At 39.2% G+C, this 17,258-nt stretch overlaps 2 protein-coding genes across 2 annotated transcripts; one reads left to right on the forward strand and one right to left on the reverse strand.

The window, feature by feature from the left end:
* Positions 1-1,302: 1,302 nt before the first annotated feature.
* On the forward strand, positions 1,303-3,693 carry drc10 (dynein regulatory complex subunit 10; the record flags this gene model as incomplete). Its single annotated transcript, XM_083912774.1, has 4 exons — positions 1,303-1,917; positions 2,082-2,303; positions 2,391-2,462; positions 3,412-3,693. The coding sequence occupies 4 exons, from the start codon at positions 1,303-1,305 to the stop codon at positions 3,691-3,693; spliced, it is 1,191 nt and encodes a 396-aa protein (XP_083768900.1).
* A 1,897-nt stretch (positions 3,694-5,590) lies between these two features.
* On the reverse strand, positions 5,591-9,785 carry cfap73 (cilia and flagella associated protein 73; the record flags this gene model as incomplete). The annotated part of the gene is made up of 7 exons (XM_083912775.1): positions 5,591-5,728; positions 5,806-5,970; positions 6,089-6,310; positions 7,210-7,401; positions 7,523-7,615; positions 9,386-9,521; positions 9,616-9,785. 7 exons carry the CDS (start codon positions 9,783-9,785, stop codon positions 5,591-5,593), a joined length of 1,116 nt encoding a protein of 371 aa, XP_083768901.1.
* Positions 9,786-17,258: the final 7,473 nt, after the last annotated feature.

Consider the following 17,258-nt stretch of genomic DNA (forward strand, 5'->3'; position numbering starts at 1 on the left):
CACTAACACAAGCTAAAGTAAGTGTCTAATCCTCCTCAAAAACAACTAAGAATCGCTTTAATCAACTTTAAATAAAAAAATATAAAACTAAGCAACTTGTATGTATAGGGCTACACGTACTGGTTAGCACTGTCGCCTCACAGCAAGAAGGTTACAGGTTCGCATCCCGACCTCGGCCGTTCTGTGCGGAGTTTGCATGTTGTCTGCGTGGGTTTTCTCCGGGTACTCCGGTTTCCTCCCACAGTCCAAAGACATGCACGTGTTAGGTTAATTGATGAGTCTAAAATTGCCCGTAGGTGTGAATGGTTGTCTGTCTCTGTACGTCTCTATGTGCCCTGTGATAGACTGGCGTCCTATCCAGGGTGTACCCCGCCTCACGCCCGATGTCAGCAGGGGTCGGCTCCAGCACCCCCGCCACCCCGACCCCGGGATAAGCGGCTGAAGATGAATGAATGAACTTGAGTGTATACTTTCGTTGTCTAGACACTAGGTAATCTCACTATGACAAAATGAATGTTCCGATATTTACCAGAATTATACACGCTATAAATGTACATAATAATAATAATAGGCACAATAATGATTGTAGCGATATTATTGTGATGTCATTTTTTCATTTATTTTATCTATTTATAACTTAAGGTTATTTTATTTTACTTATTGTTGTCTCGTTTTCTGTCTCTCTACCTTACCACCTATTCATCTAAATGTTTTTATAAATGATTTGTTGTTTTTACTGTTTGTTAAAAGTGTCCTGTCGGCATGTACTGTATGTGTATGACTTTCTATGTGCTTTTGCCTTTGCTCTGGCTATCAAAGCACTTTGTAAACTTTTGTTTTTAAAGGTGCATTATAAATATAGTTATAATTATTATTATTGTTGTTGTTGTAGCCGAAGTAGCCCACAAATGAGATACAGTTTTACATCTCTGTGGCACATTTGCTACAATAATTCCCTTATTTGGGACCCCCACAAGGGTATTAAGATGACCTTGTGTTAATATTTCCTACTTTTTTGCTATTTCGTATAAAATAGTGGTTAGTTTTACATCTTCAGGCCACAGTACTTCATATTAAGTGTGCATATGTGAATAGGATTGGGGACCACTTGCCTAATGTTAGATAAAAGCATTTTTATCTACTAAACTACTATCTCTTTTGAAAAAAAGTAGTGAAGTAAGTGGATGATATTGTAAGCCAATAACCCTGTGTTCATAAGTCACCTATAGCAATTACAACCATATGGTTACAACACTCTTCTTTTATTATGTTTAACAGTTTTTTCTACCGTGCAGTGACAGTATGTCTGCAAAGGGTACAACGGTGCTGGCAAAGACCCAATCAGAAGACGCTCCAAAGATCCCTGAACTGTCACAGAGGAAGTTCTTCCCTCTTGAGGCTCAACGAATCTCAAGTATACTGGAAAACTGCATTAGTCAAGTTGAGATTGCAGCCTCTCTGCCTGCTGTCCTCCGGTTAAACAGTGTGTCCGGTGTTGTGGACAAGGATTTAAATAGCGCACTTGAAAAGCATCAAACATTAGTTGAAAGACTGGAGACACTAGAAGGTCTCAAGCAGGAAGAACAGGAGGGGGACGTTGGAAGAGCAAAGGTTCAGCTTGAGAAGGACATCAAGAACTCTGTCAGGGATCTGCTCAGGCTGATCCGAGCCCATCCAGATGCCCTTTGTGGTTTGAGGGCAGAGCTAGGTGTGGAAGTAGGGGAGAATGAATACAGGCTTATTAGTGGGCTTAAGAGGTTTCACAGCCATGTGGTAGAAAAGTTACTAACCAGTCCTGATGAGGAGATACAGCTGCTTCTTGACAGGCAGGAGTCTTCCTCCCCTGCTCATGACCTGGAGCATGTGCTTTCACAGGAGGAAAAACTAGCTGCAGTCCGGAAGGAAACAGATGCTAAGGTGAGGCACCAAAGAGGACCTCACTTACAAGAGTTTAGTCTCCCACATATAACTGCTTAGATGCACCTAGAGAAGAAGATAAAATGATTTATGTAAGCCATTACAGTGTTTCTACTGCTCTTGATTTTTGACCTATCTCAGCTCTCCTATCTTTTGTACCACAGATTTCTCAGAGAAATGTTCAGATAGAATTTTTGCAGAGTTATCTAAACGGGAACAACAGACAAGACAAGGATATGTCACTTATTGCTGACAAGCAGTGCGAGTCACATATCAAGACATCAAAGGTGAAGCAAGCCAGTATACAGCAGGGGATTGATCGACTGAAGAGTCAGCTCAACAGTTTGACCCTTGAAAACAGGCAGGCAGAGAGGGTAATCCAAGAGGTACGTTTAGAGTTTCATAGTAAATGTACTAACATATTTCATTTTCATGAAAAGTCATGTTGCTGTTACTGTTTTTTCCCTTGGCAGAAAAATGAAAAGGTGGAGACAGAAATTGAATACTTGCTCCAAACTTTTGACACTGAAATGGAAGAAAACCAGGTACAAACTCAGACAAACTTGCCGTCACAAAGAGCCAAAAGCTATACTGGAAAAAATAATTGTATACTCTGGACCACTAGTTCATAGGCCTCTTGAGGCTATAATCAAGGTGTTTAACATGGCAGTATGTTCTTGACCTTGGATAAAATAATTTAACAAAATAATCTGTACACAAGGTCCATTTACTAGCCTTTTTTTGTAGTTTTTTCCTTCATCTCACAGGAGGACAAAAATATAGAAATATAGAAATGATATTACATATACGCATCATCCTACTCTAAACTATAATACAATAAAACACAATATTCATATCAGAGAAGCTTAAACCAGAGAATATATGCCGTTTGTGCTTGGTTGTATTTTTTTTTTCAGCTTGAAAACACATAATTGTTTAATTTACACCTGCTCATTTCACTCCTTGACCTCAGGTGTGTCTTCAGTTTAAATTTCAGGACGGAAGCATTCACACTTGTACAACACCTCATCAGAGGTGCAGTGGCGTGCACAGACTGGGCAGGAGTGAAAAGGAAAAATAGGGCACATATAGCGCGTCCTCGCCACTGAAGAGGAGCACGCGTTTTGGCTTCCAATAGGCCACTTTAGCACACGTTTTGGCAACCATGAGGGCACTTTAGCACGCGCTTTGGCTCCTAGAGGGCAGTTTAGCACGCATTTTGGTTCCTAGAGGGCACTTTAGCACACGTTTTGACTGCCATGAGAGCACTTCAGAATGCGTTTTGGCTTCCAGGTGACACTTCAGGGGGGATGGGACTGCCCCTGTGCACACCAGTGACAGAGGGCCTAGCTATCGCCAAGGCATTAGAGCATTTATACCTGCTTATTATTATTTCTTGATGCTTCAGTATGAAATGTTATGTAACACATTTGTGATTTAACTTTTTTTTCCTGCACTATCCACTGCCATCTTTCTCTCTCTTTTACATCTCAGGCCAACCTGGAGTTGAATCAAACAGATTATGAAAGGGAGGAGGAGGAGCGAAGGAAGCTTGAGAAACCCTTTTCTGTCCTAGAGGGGGAGTGCAACCAGATCCAGGAGAAGCGTCGGCTGGCAGAAGAGAAGAGAAAGGAGGAGATGAGGGAGCTGGAGTTGAAGACCAAAGCTGCTATTTTGGCCCAAGCCTGGTGGAGAGGCTACAGTACGCGAAAGGCCTTAAAGAACAAGGGCAAAAGCAAGAAGGCCAAAAAAGGCAAAGGCAAGAAGAACAAATAAACCACTGACTAGTTTCTTTACTCCAGTGATACACAGACACACACTCTACCTGTGGATCAGGGATGTTTTGGCATGTCTTGTTAAAAAGAGAGAAAGTTGAGCAACTACCATGTTTGTCATGTTGTTTGTGTTGTTTTCAATAAAGTTCTTTATCTTTAAAAACTAATATTTACTATTTTTGTGATCAACACAATGTAAAGGACTGCAGCACTTTCTACCTCTACAAAGCTCAATACAGAATATGAGAAAAGGCCGGGTATAGTCTGTTATAGTCTATAAATATAAAGTATATCTATAGAATACATAATAAGGAGAGTATAATAGGATACACAAAATCTTCTCCTTCTACAATATAAACATAGGCTAATGTACTATTTAAGATTAGACCATAGACTTTTCATTTGACAAGTGTGCATAGTGATGTAGAGTGGGGGTGTTTATGTGCAAATTAACGTTGTGCAATGTTATTGATTTGAACAGATTTGAGTCTTTGCTGAAACAGAAACTATGGAGATGAGCGTTCTGATAGTTATCTGTTGGACAGAGGGGAGGTGTTGTAAAGAGTTATGACTTTGGGCAGGCAGATTGCCTGTATCCTGGTGATAATTCTTGTACGTACATGGATTTTAATGACCTCAGCAGATGTCAAACATAGCCACCCTCAACTTTAAACTGAAAACAGATCTGATCAAATAGGCCCTAAATAGGGATTGGGTGCACCCGTTGTTGTTTTCTTTAATGGCCACAGAGTGGCAGTACAGGACCTAATGTTCTTATAGTCTTCATTACATTTCACTCGTGTTATGCAGACCATAGAAACACACCGCAGGAGCTTTAACTAAAAGTACAAAAATATTATTATAAACAAAATGAACGCAGATACATTATATTACCGGACCATTATCATTGAAGCATTAACATGTAAACAGAACTTTAATTATATAACTAAGCTGGTTGAGGTGGAAATGATTGGATGGTTAAATCACAGCATCATATTTTACAAACTGATTGTTTGTGAAATCTAGACCCGAAAATGAACTTTAGCTGTCAGATAAATGTAGAGTAGAAAAAACAATATTTCCTCTGAAACGTAGTACAGATGAATTATAAAGGAAATTACTAGAAACAGATAAAAATAAAATCGAAATACCTCAAAATTGTACTTTAGTAACCTACAGTAATTTAGTAAATTTACTTAGTTATATTCAACCACTTTAAGTTGACTTTAAGTTATCTGATATTTCATCAAAGTGTAGTAAACATTTCAGAGCTGATAATATAAATTGTACTGCAGTATAGACCTTTTTAACTGTAATCCATTGCTAGGCAACAGCCTTGGTCCTTGTTAACTTCCTGTCAGCTGATGTCATTCAAATTTACTGGAACAGGAAATAAACTAGGACAGATCTGCATTTTCTAATTAACAGATGCTGCTACTCCCATCAAAATATAATCTCATTAAGGGTTTTTTGTTTATGTTTGGTCAAACCATGTTTACCTATGAATGTTTCACTTTAGATTATGTGAATAATTTAAAATAAGTCCTGCATGTGGTGTGTTGAGTTTTGAACGTTGTTGTGTTTTTGTTATTTGTGTTATCGTTTTGTTACTGTGATTGTTATTTAATGAAACTACGCACTGCAATGTATAGATGCACAGGTGTTGGGCGGACTCCAGAAAGAATAGCTGTGGCTAATGGCCCCAGCCAACAGAGATCCCAATAAATCACAAATCATAAATCATTCAACCCATGTTCATAAACACAAGGAGTTAAATGAATACAATGTGCACTGAGTGTTTAGTTTATAGAGGTAAATTGTCTTCAAGTTGACAGTGAATTTAAACTTTTAATTATTCAACGCAAGTTCACTGTATTCAACCTTGAAGCAACTTCTGTTTAAGGTTTCTTTGAAGCCTGTGTTTTACAGGGATTTGTGCGTTTCTTGGCCTTGTCTTTTTTCTGTCCATCTTGTCTCTGGTTGGGAGTTTGATGTTGGTATATTATGTCCTGTTGGTGCTGGATGAACATCGTGATCTAAAGAAGGAGACAGTAGGAAACAGTAAGTTGATCTTGTTCTTTTGGCTGTTTATCTGCTCTGTTAACATCCATACCTCCTCCAGCTGTTTGTCTGTGTCCTTCATGTCCACAGCTTCATCTCTTTCTTCCTCCTTGTCATACCTTGTCATTTCATAGAGGTTGAGCGTCACCATCTTAACCTGTCCGAGTAGGAGTGTTTTCTTTGCTGCTGTTTCCTGAATGTGGCTCCACTTCCTTTCCTGTGTGAAGACGAGGACAACTGAATTTGACACAGATGATGGTAGCTGAATCTTTATGCAACGTTTGTTCTGGTATTAGCTCTCATGCTGGACTTTGACCCTAGGACATTTCTGATACCCATGTAAGAGCTTCAGAGTGCGCCTCTTCTAGCTCATTCTGGAGCTGGGACAGCTGGTTGTTCTTTTTCAGCCACATGAAGTGATGCTCCTCCTCCAGTCTCTGAATCACTTTTCTCTGCTGGTCGATTTGCCTTTGCACATTACTATCCCTCTGACAGAGCTGGTCGCGAATGTGGAGAAGACCCTCTAAATGATCCGTGAGCGCCCCCATATCGTCAAACTGTAACAGACACACACACACACACACAAACATAATCAAGGGGATCACATCCATGTTCAGAATCATACTTTCTAGAACATGTTTACATGCTTTAATATTAAAAGACACATTATTTTTCTCATACTGTCTGTCTGAAAATACCTGTTTTCCCCCTACAATACACCTACGTGGAGTTTTGAGGGGTACAGAATGAAAGTATTGCTTTTCCTGTTCACACACGATCACGGTAAAAAAAAAGTTTTAATTTTAAATTAATCATTTTTTTAAAAATTGACGGGTTTGACAATGAATTTCTGTCACGTTCTGTTTCCATGGTACCAGCCGTTAGCGGCCAGCATTGCGGGTTGCCAGGGTTGTCTGTTGTCGGGTGCAGCTACTGTAGGATGGCACTGGTGAAATGGAGTTTGCCAATCCTTCAGCTGAGTGACCGGAGACAGGCACGAACCAGAGTCAATATAGGCCAACCACTCACTCTATGGACTGAGATTAGGACTTCAACGGCATTAAAACGCACGCCCAAATGGCTACGTTTCTCCCCGATAGGTAAGCTAACGTTCATGTTTACTGTCAAACTCCTCTGCAATACTTGTTTTTATGGTGCGATTTACCAGGGGATGTGTTCAAACAGACTACGGTCTCCTGTAGGCTACTGGGCAACAAACATGGCAACCCAACTGCTAGAATAATTTTTTTAAAAACAGCACAAACGAAAAGATGAGTTATCTGTAATAGTTTAGGAACTATGGGACTTGACATGTTAGGGGGTCCCTTGCTTCCCCAAAGGCTTTCAACTGAGATGGTTAAGTCAGTTGATCTTCTTATGACAGACTTTTTCTGTATGATGAACAAATTTAGATTTAGTTTTTCCACCATGTAAAAAAAGAAAATCCTTGGTGTACCTTAGTCATTTTGACGGCCCGCTCCATGAAGTCCCTATACACAGATTTTCTTTGGATGTCCTGCTCCAGCTTCTTTTCCCTCTCCATCAGTTCGACAGACTCCACCTTTAGACTCTCTCGCTCTGCTTCCATTCGAATAACATCTTTCCTCGCCTTCTCTGTTTTCTCAACGACTTGAGCAGCATCTTGACCCTACAGTGAGGGAGAAGGATGGATTTAGTTTGGCTGGTGCTTTCCAGTTCCAGTCATGAAATTGAAATCCAATATGTACAGTCTAATACATGAGTTGTGTAAAAAATATATGCTTTTATACCTTGAGAAAATTATCATAGTTTAAGTGGAACTCCATTGATTTCTTTATCTTCTCATCCAACTCCTCTGTGAGCTGTTGCAACATCTCCAGCTTCTACAAAAAACACACACATAGCAGGCAAAAATCCCTTAGGAATAGTTATGATTCATGGTCAGTCAGGACGATCAGCATTAAGACAGATCACTGCATCTTGAGGGGTAAAGATGGGGGGTAACTGCTAGACATTAACTACATTACAATAACCATTAATATGTGAAAACCAGTGGTGGAAGAGCTACTCAGGTCCCAATTAAGTGAAAGTAGAAGTCTAAATTACAAGTAAAAGTCCTGAATTCAAAATGTTACTTAAGTAAAAGTACAGAAGCATACTCATGATCAAGAATGGCTCCTTAAAAGAGCTATTATATCATAAATGATAATATTACCCTGCTTTTATCACTAATAAATACATGTAAGAAATCTATGGTAAGAATATATTAATGTGAATTGTATAATGTTGTAATGTGTATAATATGTACTGCATCATATCAGAAAAGCATATCATGTTTTCTTATGATTAAAGTAACTAACTCTAAGTGTCAAATAACTGCAGTGAAGTAGAAAGACAATACTTGTCTTTGAAATGTATTGGTGAAGAAGCATAAAGTACCATTAAATAGAAAGTCACATAGCATCCAGAACAGTTAAATTGATAGATTTAAACACTTTTTAACATTTAATCAAACTAGCCAAAAATGTATTCTCACTTGTCAAAATGGTAATTAAACATATCCACAAAATTCAATATAAGATAGGACTATCTTTAGACCCTTAAAAGGTAGAAGTGAAGTAAAAGTAAATGCACTCTACTCATTATGTAGACTTGCCCGTTTCAGAGTATTAAAAGATGAATGTAAATATCACTTTAATGTTGCAGCTTTTAATTATTTTACAGGCTACTGTGTAGCTTAATCTATAACCATCAGGGCTTGACATTAATACCCACCCACCATCCATGGCGGGTAACACAGTTGCTTCTTCTAGCCACTTTCTACACGGGGAAAAAATGATCGTCTAATGTTTTGAGATGCATGTATGTGATTGCTGCTTAGATATACTGTACATAGAGTAATTATTAAGGCAGTCCATTAAAATGTTCTATGTTTTATGCATTTTATGTATTTGAATTGCATTAGGCTACATTGTTTATTGTTGTTACAGATCAATGATAATGTTAATAAATGCTGTATTTAAACAGACAGCATTTCTCTTACTAGGTTTTTTTCAGTAGAGTTATCTCTTTAATTAATCTTCTACATCCTTGCACCATTTTTTCTTATATGGGTAAGAAGCTATGCTTTATATAGGATATTTTTTTATTAATATACTTTATATACAACATTGTGGCTAGTGAGAATGCTGAGTGGCTAGTAACTTTTGAAAACCAATAGCCACAGTGGCTGGTGAGCAGAAAAGTTAGTGTCAAGCTCTGATAACAATGTATCCTTTTTTATTTTTGATATTAATAATCTGAATCTCTAAAATAACTATTAACTGAAGTTACCACATACATGTAATGGGGTAGGCCTACAAAGTAAAATATTTCCTTTGAAATAATGTAGACTAGAAGTACAAAGTAGAGTAAAATGGAATTACTCAAGTAAATAAAGGCTTCAAAAGTGTACTTAATGTTAGTCCATCTGCAATTGCATTGTTTAAAGTCATAATTCTAATTATAGGCTAACTTATTTCTCTGAAATAGCATTTTACTGGTCAAATTTTGGACAATGAAAATAACCTTATGTAGGCAGCTAAGTAAGCTATCTGTAATGTTGTTGTTTTTCTTTGGGGAATATCTGATATTAAAACTATTATGCCGTATACCTCTTTGCCTTTGATGGACTCCGCGTCCAGCTGTTCGCTTTCCCGGCGTTTGTTCTCCAGATCACAGAGGGCAAAGAGGATGGCATCCTCCGGGAGTCCTCCCGTCAACACACCGCCCGGCCCCGCAGGCGACCTCCTGTTCACACATTGACGATCACGGTAGAGAGTTATTAACATTGACCGCTCAGATTGATTCTGGCTGCGGCTTCACACGCTCCACACACACTTACTGTGAACCCCGCTTCCCTCGGACGCTCCCACAGCTCATGACTTCTTGCAGTTTTTGATGCTTTTCTGACTGAGTTGACGATTCAAGTTGTAGCTTTCCTCCTGCGGCTGTTGGGTTGTTTTCAAACTTTCTAAAGCGCTCGGCGCCGGCGTTCCCCTCCCTCGTTACCATGGTAACAAACACAAACCAGGAACTTTTAACGGCAAAATCCGGCATTTTTCTTTAAAAACAAGATTTATTTCATATGTTTAGTTTAATCTAATCACACTCTTACATTTTATATCAACCATACATGAAATGTTGATTGATTAATTAGTATTAATTAATAATTGATATTATATATTTAAAAAAAAGAATATATATTTATTCTTTTTTTTAAAGGATATATATTGATAATGCGTTGTCTGGTTAACGTAATGAGTTGTCTGGTTAACGTAATGAGTTGTCTGGTTGACGTAATGAGTTGTCTGGTTGACGTAAAATAGGCGAAAGAAGGACTCCGGTCTCCTGTCGCCTACTGGGCTGACCAACCTGGCAACACGACTGCTTTTAATTATATTTTGTTGTTGCGACTACGATCTTGAGACACTAGATGGCAGTGTTCTGCTCATTCTCCATTTTCAACCTTTAATTGCCAACCATAGACTTTTTTATTGGAATTCCATTGCTAGGCATTAGCCTTGGTCCTTGTTAACTTCCTGACAGCTGATGCTATCCGGCTGTTAAGCAACACCCTTTCAAAATACGATTTCCGGGTCCAAACGCTCCGTTAAAACAAAACAGACAAACGGCCGAACATGTGAACAATTATGATCACCTCTTTTGTCAGATAGACACCTATTTCATCCATAAGAAAGAGGTAAAATGAATACGTTGTTTTTAAAAACCCAGATGGCTTGGACCCGGAAATCATATTTTGAAAGGGTGTTATGTCACGTCTTAACAGATTCACATTCACATTATTTACCTATTCAACGGAATCCCGTTGCTCAGAAACAGCCTGGGTCCTTGTTTACATCCTGTCAGCTGATGCCATTCACATAAACAGCAACAGGAAAAATACTAGGACACATTTAGAATGTTTATGTTTACATCTTTGAAAAGGTCTATATAGCTTTGTTTGAAGTGACTTGATAGACCACAGTAGATAGAACAGTCACGCGTCAAAATAAGGGATGACCTGATCCGGGTGTTTTCCCCACTTCTGAGTCTTATTTGTGAATTTTCCTTAATACAGCTAAGACAGTCCATAGTACTTCTGTTGCTACACCTAGACTGAAAACACAGATAAGTTGAGTTTGCGTAAAACATTTGAGGTAAGTGATTGCATTTAAAGGCAGTGTACTCCATATTCAGAACATTAATATTTCAGCAAATAACTATTTTCTGTGTAAAGATATAGTCACGCTGTTTTCATACACATAATGAAAAGTGATGTGCAGTATTTTTTGCATTTGCCACCTGTTTATTTTGTGAATATTTATCATTTTGTGTAAGTTGCCAAACCACTACCTTTTTCCTACTCTTAAACAAGTCGTTTTGATGCGTAACCGCCACCTTTGGGGGCGTAAACCCGTCACATAGTGGTAGTTAGGGTGCCTAAACCTAACTGACACCGAAAGCAACGACCGCTGTCTACTTCCGGTCAGTCACCGACTCTCGGCCACACTTCCATTCAACTACAATATTTTGTGCAGAACTTTCCATGTGGCCATAAAAAACATCATTATTTTTCATAGTGGGGTGGAAGCCGTGTGGAGGCAATCCCAACCCCTTTTTTTTTGTATTTTAAGTAGAGCACCTTTAAAAATAATGGTGGATGTAACAGTTCAATACACTAGAAGCCCAATTATTTGTACATAATGAAGGCTACATTTCACTTTTCCCTATCCCACCTAGCTCTTCTTTGTTGCTTTATTATTATATCCTTCATCCCAGCCTTATAATCTGCCTGGTTAAACCACCTACCGTTCAAAAGTTTGGAATCTTCTGCTACAAAAACTTGGTATTTGTAGTATATTTTGTTGTATAACGGAGAACAAAAGGCTGTACAATGATTCAACCAGTTTGACAATTGAAACAGCAGAAAGAGACAAAGTTACCTCTGACTCCGAACCACAGTTAAATAAGAATAGAAGAAAGAAACAGTCACTGGTAAAAGAAACTAGACGCTTAGCATCAAAATATGTGCAGACTTAAACAGGAACAGTGTCAGTATTAACAGCACAATACTGCCTATAAGAAATTGGAGATATTATTCAAACTCCACTATAGAAATAGAAAAGTTTCCCGGGGGTAAGCACAATTGGAACATTTGCTGAGGTTACAACAGTATTCTCCAATATCATGTAACACTGTTTCCCTTTTTGTGAAATAGTCATTATTAAAGGAAACATAGAATATAACAGGTGATTCCCCACCCTTGAAGAGTAGTGTAGGCTGTATGATTTAAAGAAAAAACAACTAAGAATATGTGTACAGCATGGACCTGATGAAACATGAGATTCAGACACTTGACTGACAGGTGTTACCACAGAGAGATGTGTCATATTTTCACTTTAAGCACAAAAATCACACTCAATATAACACCTTTCTGCTGCTGACGCTTTGAATGATGCTGGACACTGTGTGCAAGCACATGGTGACACACCACGCTTCTCACCAAACACTAGACTGACAGACACAGGGACACACGATGACACTTTGCTGTAAACATGTCAGAAACAAGATCAGTTGTGTGAAATTGTTAGGACTACTTCAGATCAAAAGATGTGGGCCTAATTTATGTAAGTATTAGTTGGAGTCTGACGAGAGACTGGACATGTGGGAGGAGGGAAAGACAAACATGAAGTAGTATCCAAAGCCTTAATTAAGCTGCACCAGGGATGGTGCAAAACATGATATGCATCATAAACCACCACAGAACCCTTTGTGCCCAAAGTGCCAAAGACCATCGTTAGAGTGACAGTCGTTGATGGGAAGTAGGTTTGGACTCAGTTAGTGCTCTATTGAACAGTTGTTTTTTGTTGAATCTCCTGGGAAGGGATGAAAGGGCAGCATTGTAAATTGGAGATAAGTGGTGTCTCAGACCTCCTCTTCTGTTTAGCGATGGTTTCTCTACTTTTACATAGATGGCTTCTTTTACTCCTCTTTCAAACCATCTGTTCTCTTTCCAAGATTTGGACATTGTTGTCATGTGTAAGTGGACGGCGGAGTCCAGGCCTGAGGAGTTAGCTCTCCTGTGTTGGGCCATGTGTTTATGCAGTGGTTGTTTTGTTTCTCCAGTGTAGAGATCTTTGCATTCCTCATTGCATTGGACAGCATAAACCAGATGCTGCTACTACTTTGGTTTTCTTTCTGGAAGCAGCTGCCGTTTTCACAAAGGTCCAGCCTGGGTAGCCACAAGTTGTGAGGGCGCCTCTCAAGTGCTTGTGTTCTTCCCCTTGGGCCTGTGAGCTGGTGGGTACGTTATCAGCTCTGTGTTCAGGTTTCTGATAACTCCGAGCTTGTGTTCCAGGGGGTGGTGAGAGTCAAATAGTAGATATTGATCTGTGTGATTGGGTTTTCTGTATACCCCAATGTGGAGGCTCCTGTCATTCTCCATATGGACGTCACAGTCTAAGAAGGGCAAACTATTGTCCTTGACTTCTTCTCTGGTGAACTTGATGTTTCTGTCCACTGAGTTTATATGTTCAGTAAAAGTTTGCACCTTTGGATTTGATTTTAACCCATGTGTCGTCCACATATCTGAACCAATGGCTCGGGGTTACTTCCTTGAAGGAGTTCAAAGCCTTGTCCTCTACCTCCTCCATGTATAGATTTGAACCCATGGCACAGCCGTAAAAAGTACCATTAAACTGGAAATATGTGGTGTTTGGGCACAAATCCAGAAGTTGGCAAATGTGGTCTGGTTTTAGATTTGTTCGGTTGTTTAAGGAGTTGTCCTGTGTGAGCCGCTCTCTTACCTCCGTGGTTGGAATACAGGTGAACAAGGAAGTCAAGTCGTAAGATACCATGGTTTCATCCTAGATCCATTTTAAAGTCTCTGACTTTGTTCACAAAGTCTATAGAGTTTTGGATGTGGTGTGTGGTGTTGCCCACCAGTGGTGCCAGAATATTGGCAACGTGCTTTGCAGTGTTGTAAGTTACCGAGTTTATGCTGCTGACAATGAAAAAAGAAATTAATAATAATTATACATTTTATTTGAATTGAACTTTACATTCAACAATCTCAAAGTGCTACAGAGCAAAATAGAAACAACATAAAAATAAAAGGTAAAATGAAAAATAAGCAACAAGTTAAAAGAAGAACATCTAAAAGACATTTATCAAAATGCTTTGGTGAACAGGAAGGTTTTAAGGTCTTTTTTAAAAGCCTCTCTAGTCTGCCGGTTCCTTGACGTGCTCGGGAACGAGTTAATTTCCTTAACAAGTCCACCTGGTAAAGGACATCATGTGAGGTGATCGAAAGCTCCAAACTGCCACAGAGATAAACTTTGTGTTGAGAAGAGCGGTGATAAAAAAAAAGGCAGCAGGAGTCTCTTTCGCCTATGTTACCAGGACATTCATGTCTAAAATATCTTCAAAGACTTGTTATCACCTTTGCAGTAAGCGGGAGCCATATAGGACTAGGATCATGTTAATTTGACATTACATGTTCATACTGGGAGGAAGGTGGAAGGTGGCAGCAGTACCTTAATGGAAATGCTGTGTGCTGTTATTGTTGCATAATAATTGCCAGGTGTGGTGAAGATGGTGATGCTGACAGCGGGAGCAGTCGAACCAGAAAAATGCATCCGATGTAAATGTGTATCACACATGCATGCGCACACACACACACACACACACACACACACGCACACACACACACACACACACACGCACACACGCACACACGCACACACACACACACACACACACACACACACACACACAATAAGAAATGGGAGAAAAAGACAGAAAAAAGGCATGACCAAAAGGCAGTGAAGGGGAAAAACAACAACACAGAGAGCTGCAGGCAGAGATGCCGCTGTATCCATTTTTGATGAATAAATGGCTTGCTGCACACACACACACACACACACACACACACACACACACAGTGCTTTATTAATACTAATGGAATGACGCTATTATAATAAAAGCATGTTGTGTCAGGCGATGGGTGCAGTGTGAGACTTAGGAGATGGAGACATAACACCATGTAAACACCAGCAGACCTTTTAACAGCTGAGGAAGAAGAGGAGAAGAAGAAGATGAAGAGGTCAGAATCTATAATGGCAGACACAAAGCAAGGACAATAAAGACAAGCACTGTTTATTTTAATAAACCCTAATGTTACCCACGTCCCCCTTAAATGTCCTCTTAAGTTGCACATATGTTGTTTATGTGCAACACAAAAGCTAAATCACCCTCTCTTAAGTGACATTTCAATCCAAATATCCAAATCCAGTATTTATTTTTTTTAATCAATGCGCCATTACATCAAATGGAAATTAATGCTGTCTTTCTGTGACATCTATACAAGACTTTCTGTGCTTTAGTGTTCATATTTGAGATATTTGGAGATGCTGCATGATAATATCTATAGTTAAGTTTACGGCTTTGAATACTGCTGATGTTCAGACCAAATGCAAAGGTAATTTTTTCACAATTACATACAAAGTCGATGCATATACGCAAATATACATCAAGCTAAATTCATGTGATGCTTTGTTGCGAGAGCCTATCAGGGTTGACATCACGAGAAACAGAAGTCGAGGACAAACTTAGTGTTGATGTCTGACGACACCCGAAGCTATACCTTTTCTACAAACCAAGTTAGCGCAAAAGTGTAACATAGCTAACATAAGAGGGTTCAAAAACACTCCAAGGTGAAAATTCACTTTGCGTTTGGTCTAAACACACCTTAAATCAGCTCCTCTTTTGTTTGTAGAATGACAGTATACACTTGCACATCTAAAATCTTTGTCAAGTAATTTACTGTTCCTCTTTCAAATTCAAATGTTGAATCATATGATATACAGTAGCCTACATAACATCTTGGAACATAAGGTTGTATGCATCCTTTGTTCTTGATACTATGGGCGGAGGTGAAGAACCTGTTTTTATCATTTGCCAGGGCTTCAGGTGTGTGCTGTTGACACTGGGTTATACAGTTTATATTAGAATCGGTATTGGATATCGAGTCCTAAATATATAAGAAACTGATATGTTGATTAAATTTTGGGATCTTATGAGGTCATGGTGAAGCAACGTGTCTCTTCTCACCGTTCTAACTGGATTTTAAGTGTTTGTGACTGATGCATTTTCACATGTTGACTGTTTTTTGAAACTCTGTCAGTTTCCTCATGCTTTAGAACAATCCCATTACTCCTTTTTGTGTTTTTTTATGTTTTTTTTCTAATTTCTGTTTAGGCCTACTCCCTCCATATTCAGCTCAACTGTTTTATTGTAACTCTGATTCTCATTGTCCCAAGCCTCAGTTTAAATTCTTAAAATACAAAAGTAAAAGGTGTGATTGAATACTTAAACCTATAACCAGTAAAAGCCTTGACTTTCACTGTAGCTCGCACACACACACACACACGCACGCACACACACACACATGCACACACACACACACACACACACACACACACACACACACACACACACACACACACACGAATGCATACACACTTGAGTGGGCAGGTAACAAACATTTAGACATCCATAATTAAAGGTCAACAGTGTGGTGCAAACAGATATTGAGAGGAAGTCTGTGTTTATGCTAATGCCTTGTCAGACAGAGAGGCCAGCGACTCTCTGACACCATCTATTAATAATGAGACAGGATCACAGAAATGCACTGAATATTAACCAAACAATGCTGCTGCTGGAAAACAGTGGCGTCTGACAGCAGGCTGAGTGAGTGCTTTGGGATCATGCTGCGTGTGCACGCAGTGTTTAGGCGGAGTATGGTGTGTGAATGAATTTGTTTGTTTATTTATGTTTGTGTTTTGTGTTTGTCTCACAGCAGTGGTCTTGTCTGGCCTGTTGTGTACAAGCATGTTTGCATGTGTCGACAAGCCTGTAGGAAAACTTCAAAAACTATTCTTCCCTTATTCTTAGTGGGATCTGTTATTCTAATCAAATAAGTGAGTGGTTCCCAAGCTGAGGTCAGGACAGCTTGAGAGATCCAGATACATCTGATACACAAAATGATGTCTATCCTTTCTGATTCTATCAAACGTTCACTTTTTTCTTGAGAAACACTCAATGCCTTCACCTCTTTAGGCCACTAAAATCTATTTAACAGTACAGGGTCACAGCATGTGATGAGGTTGGGAAACACTGAAACAACCACTGCACTTGGTTGGTTTCATTGTTAACAGAACCTGTGTGGGCCACTACTCTTCCTCTACAACGCAAATAGCCCATGGTGTACCAAAGGGTTCTATTTTAGGTCCTATTTTATTTTCTATTTATATGCTTCCACTGCCAGGTTATCCAGCGGCACAATGTTTCTTTTGCTATGCTGCTGACGACACACAGATATACCTCCCGCCGAGAAGACTTACTGCTGTGTCAGACTGCCACAAAGATGTAAACCGCTGGGTGACTCAAAACTAACTCCAAATGTGAAATAATCTTGTTTAGCCC

The sequence above is a fragment of the Echiichthys vipera genome (assembly GCF_963691815.1).
Source record: "Echiichthys vipera genome assembly, chromosome: 4".
NCBI classification, from domain to species: Eukaryota; Metazoa; Chordata; class Actinopteri; order Perciformes; family Trachinidae; genus Echiichthys; species Echiichthys vipera.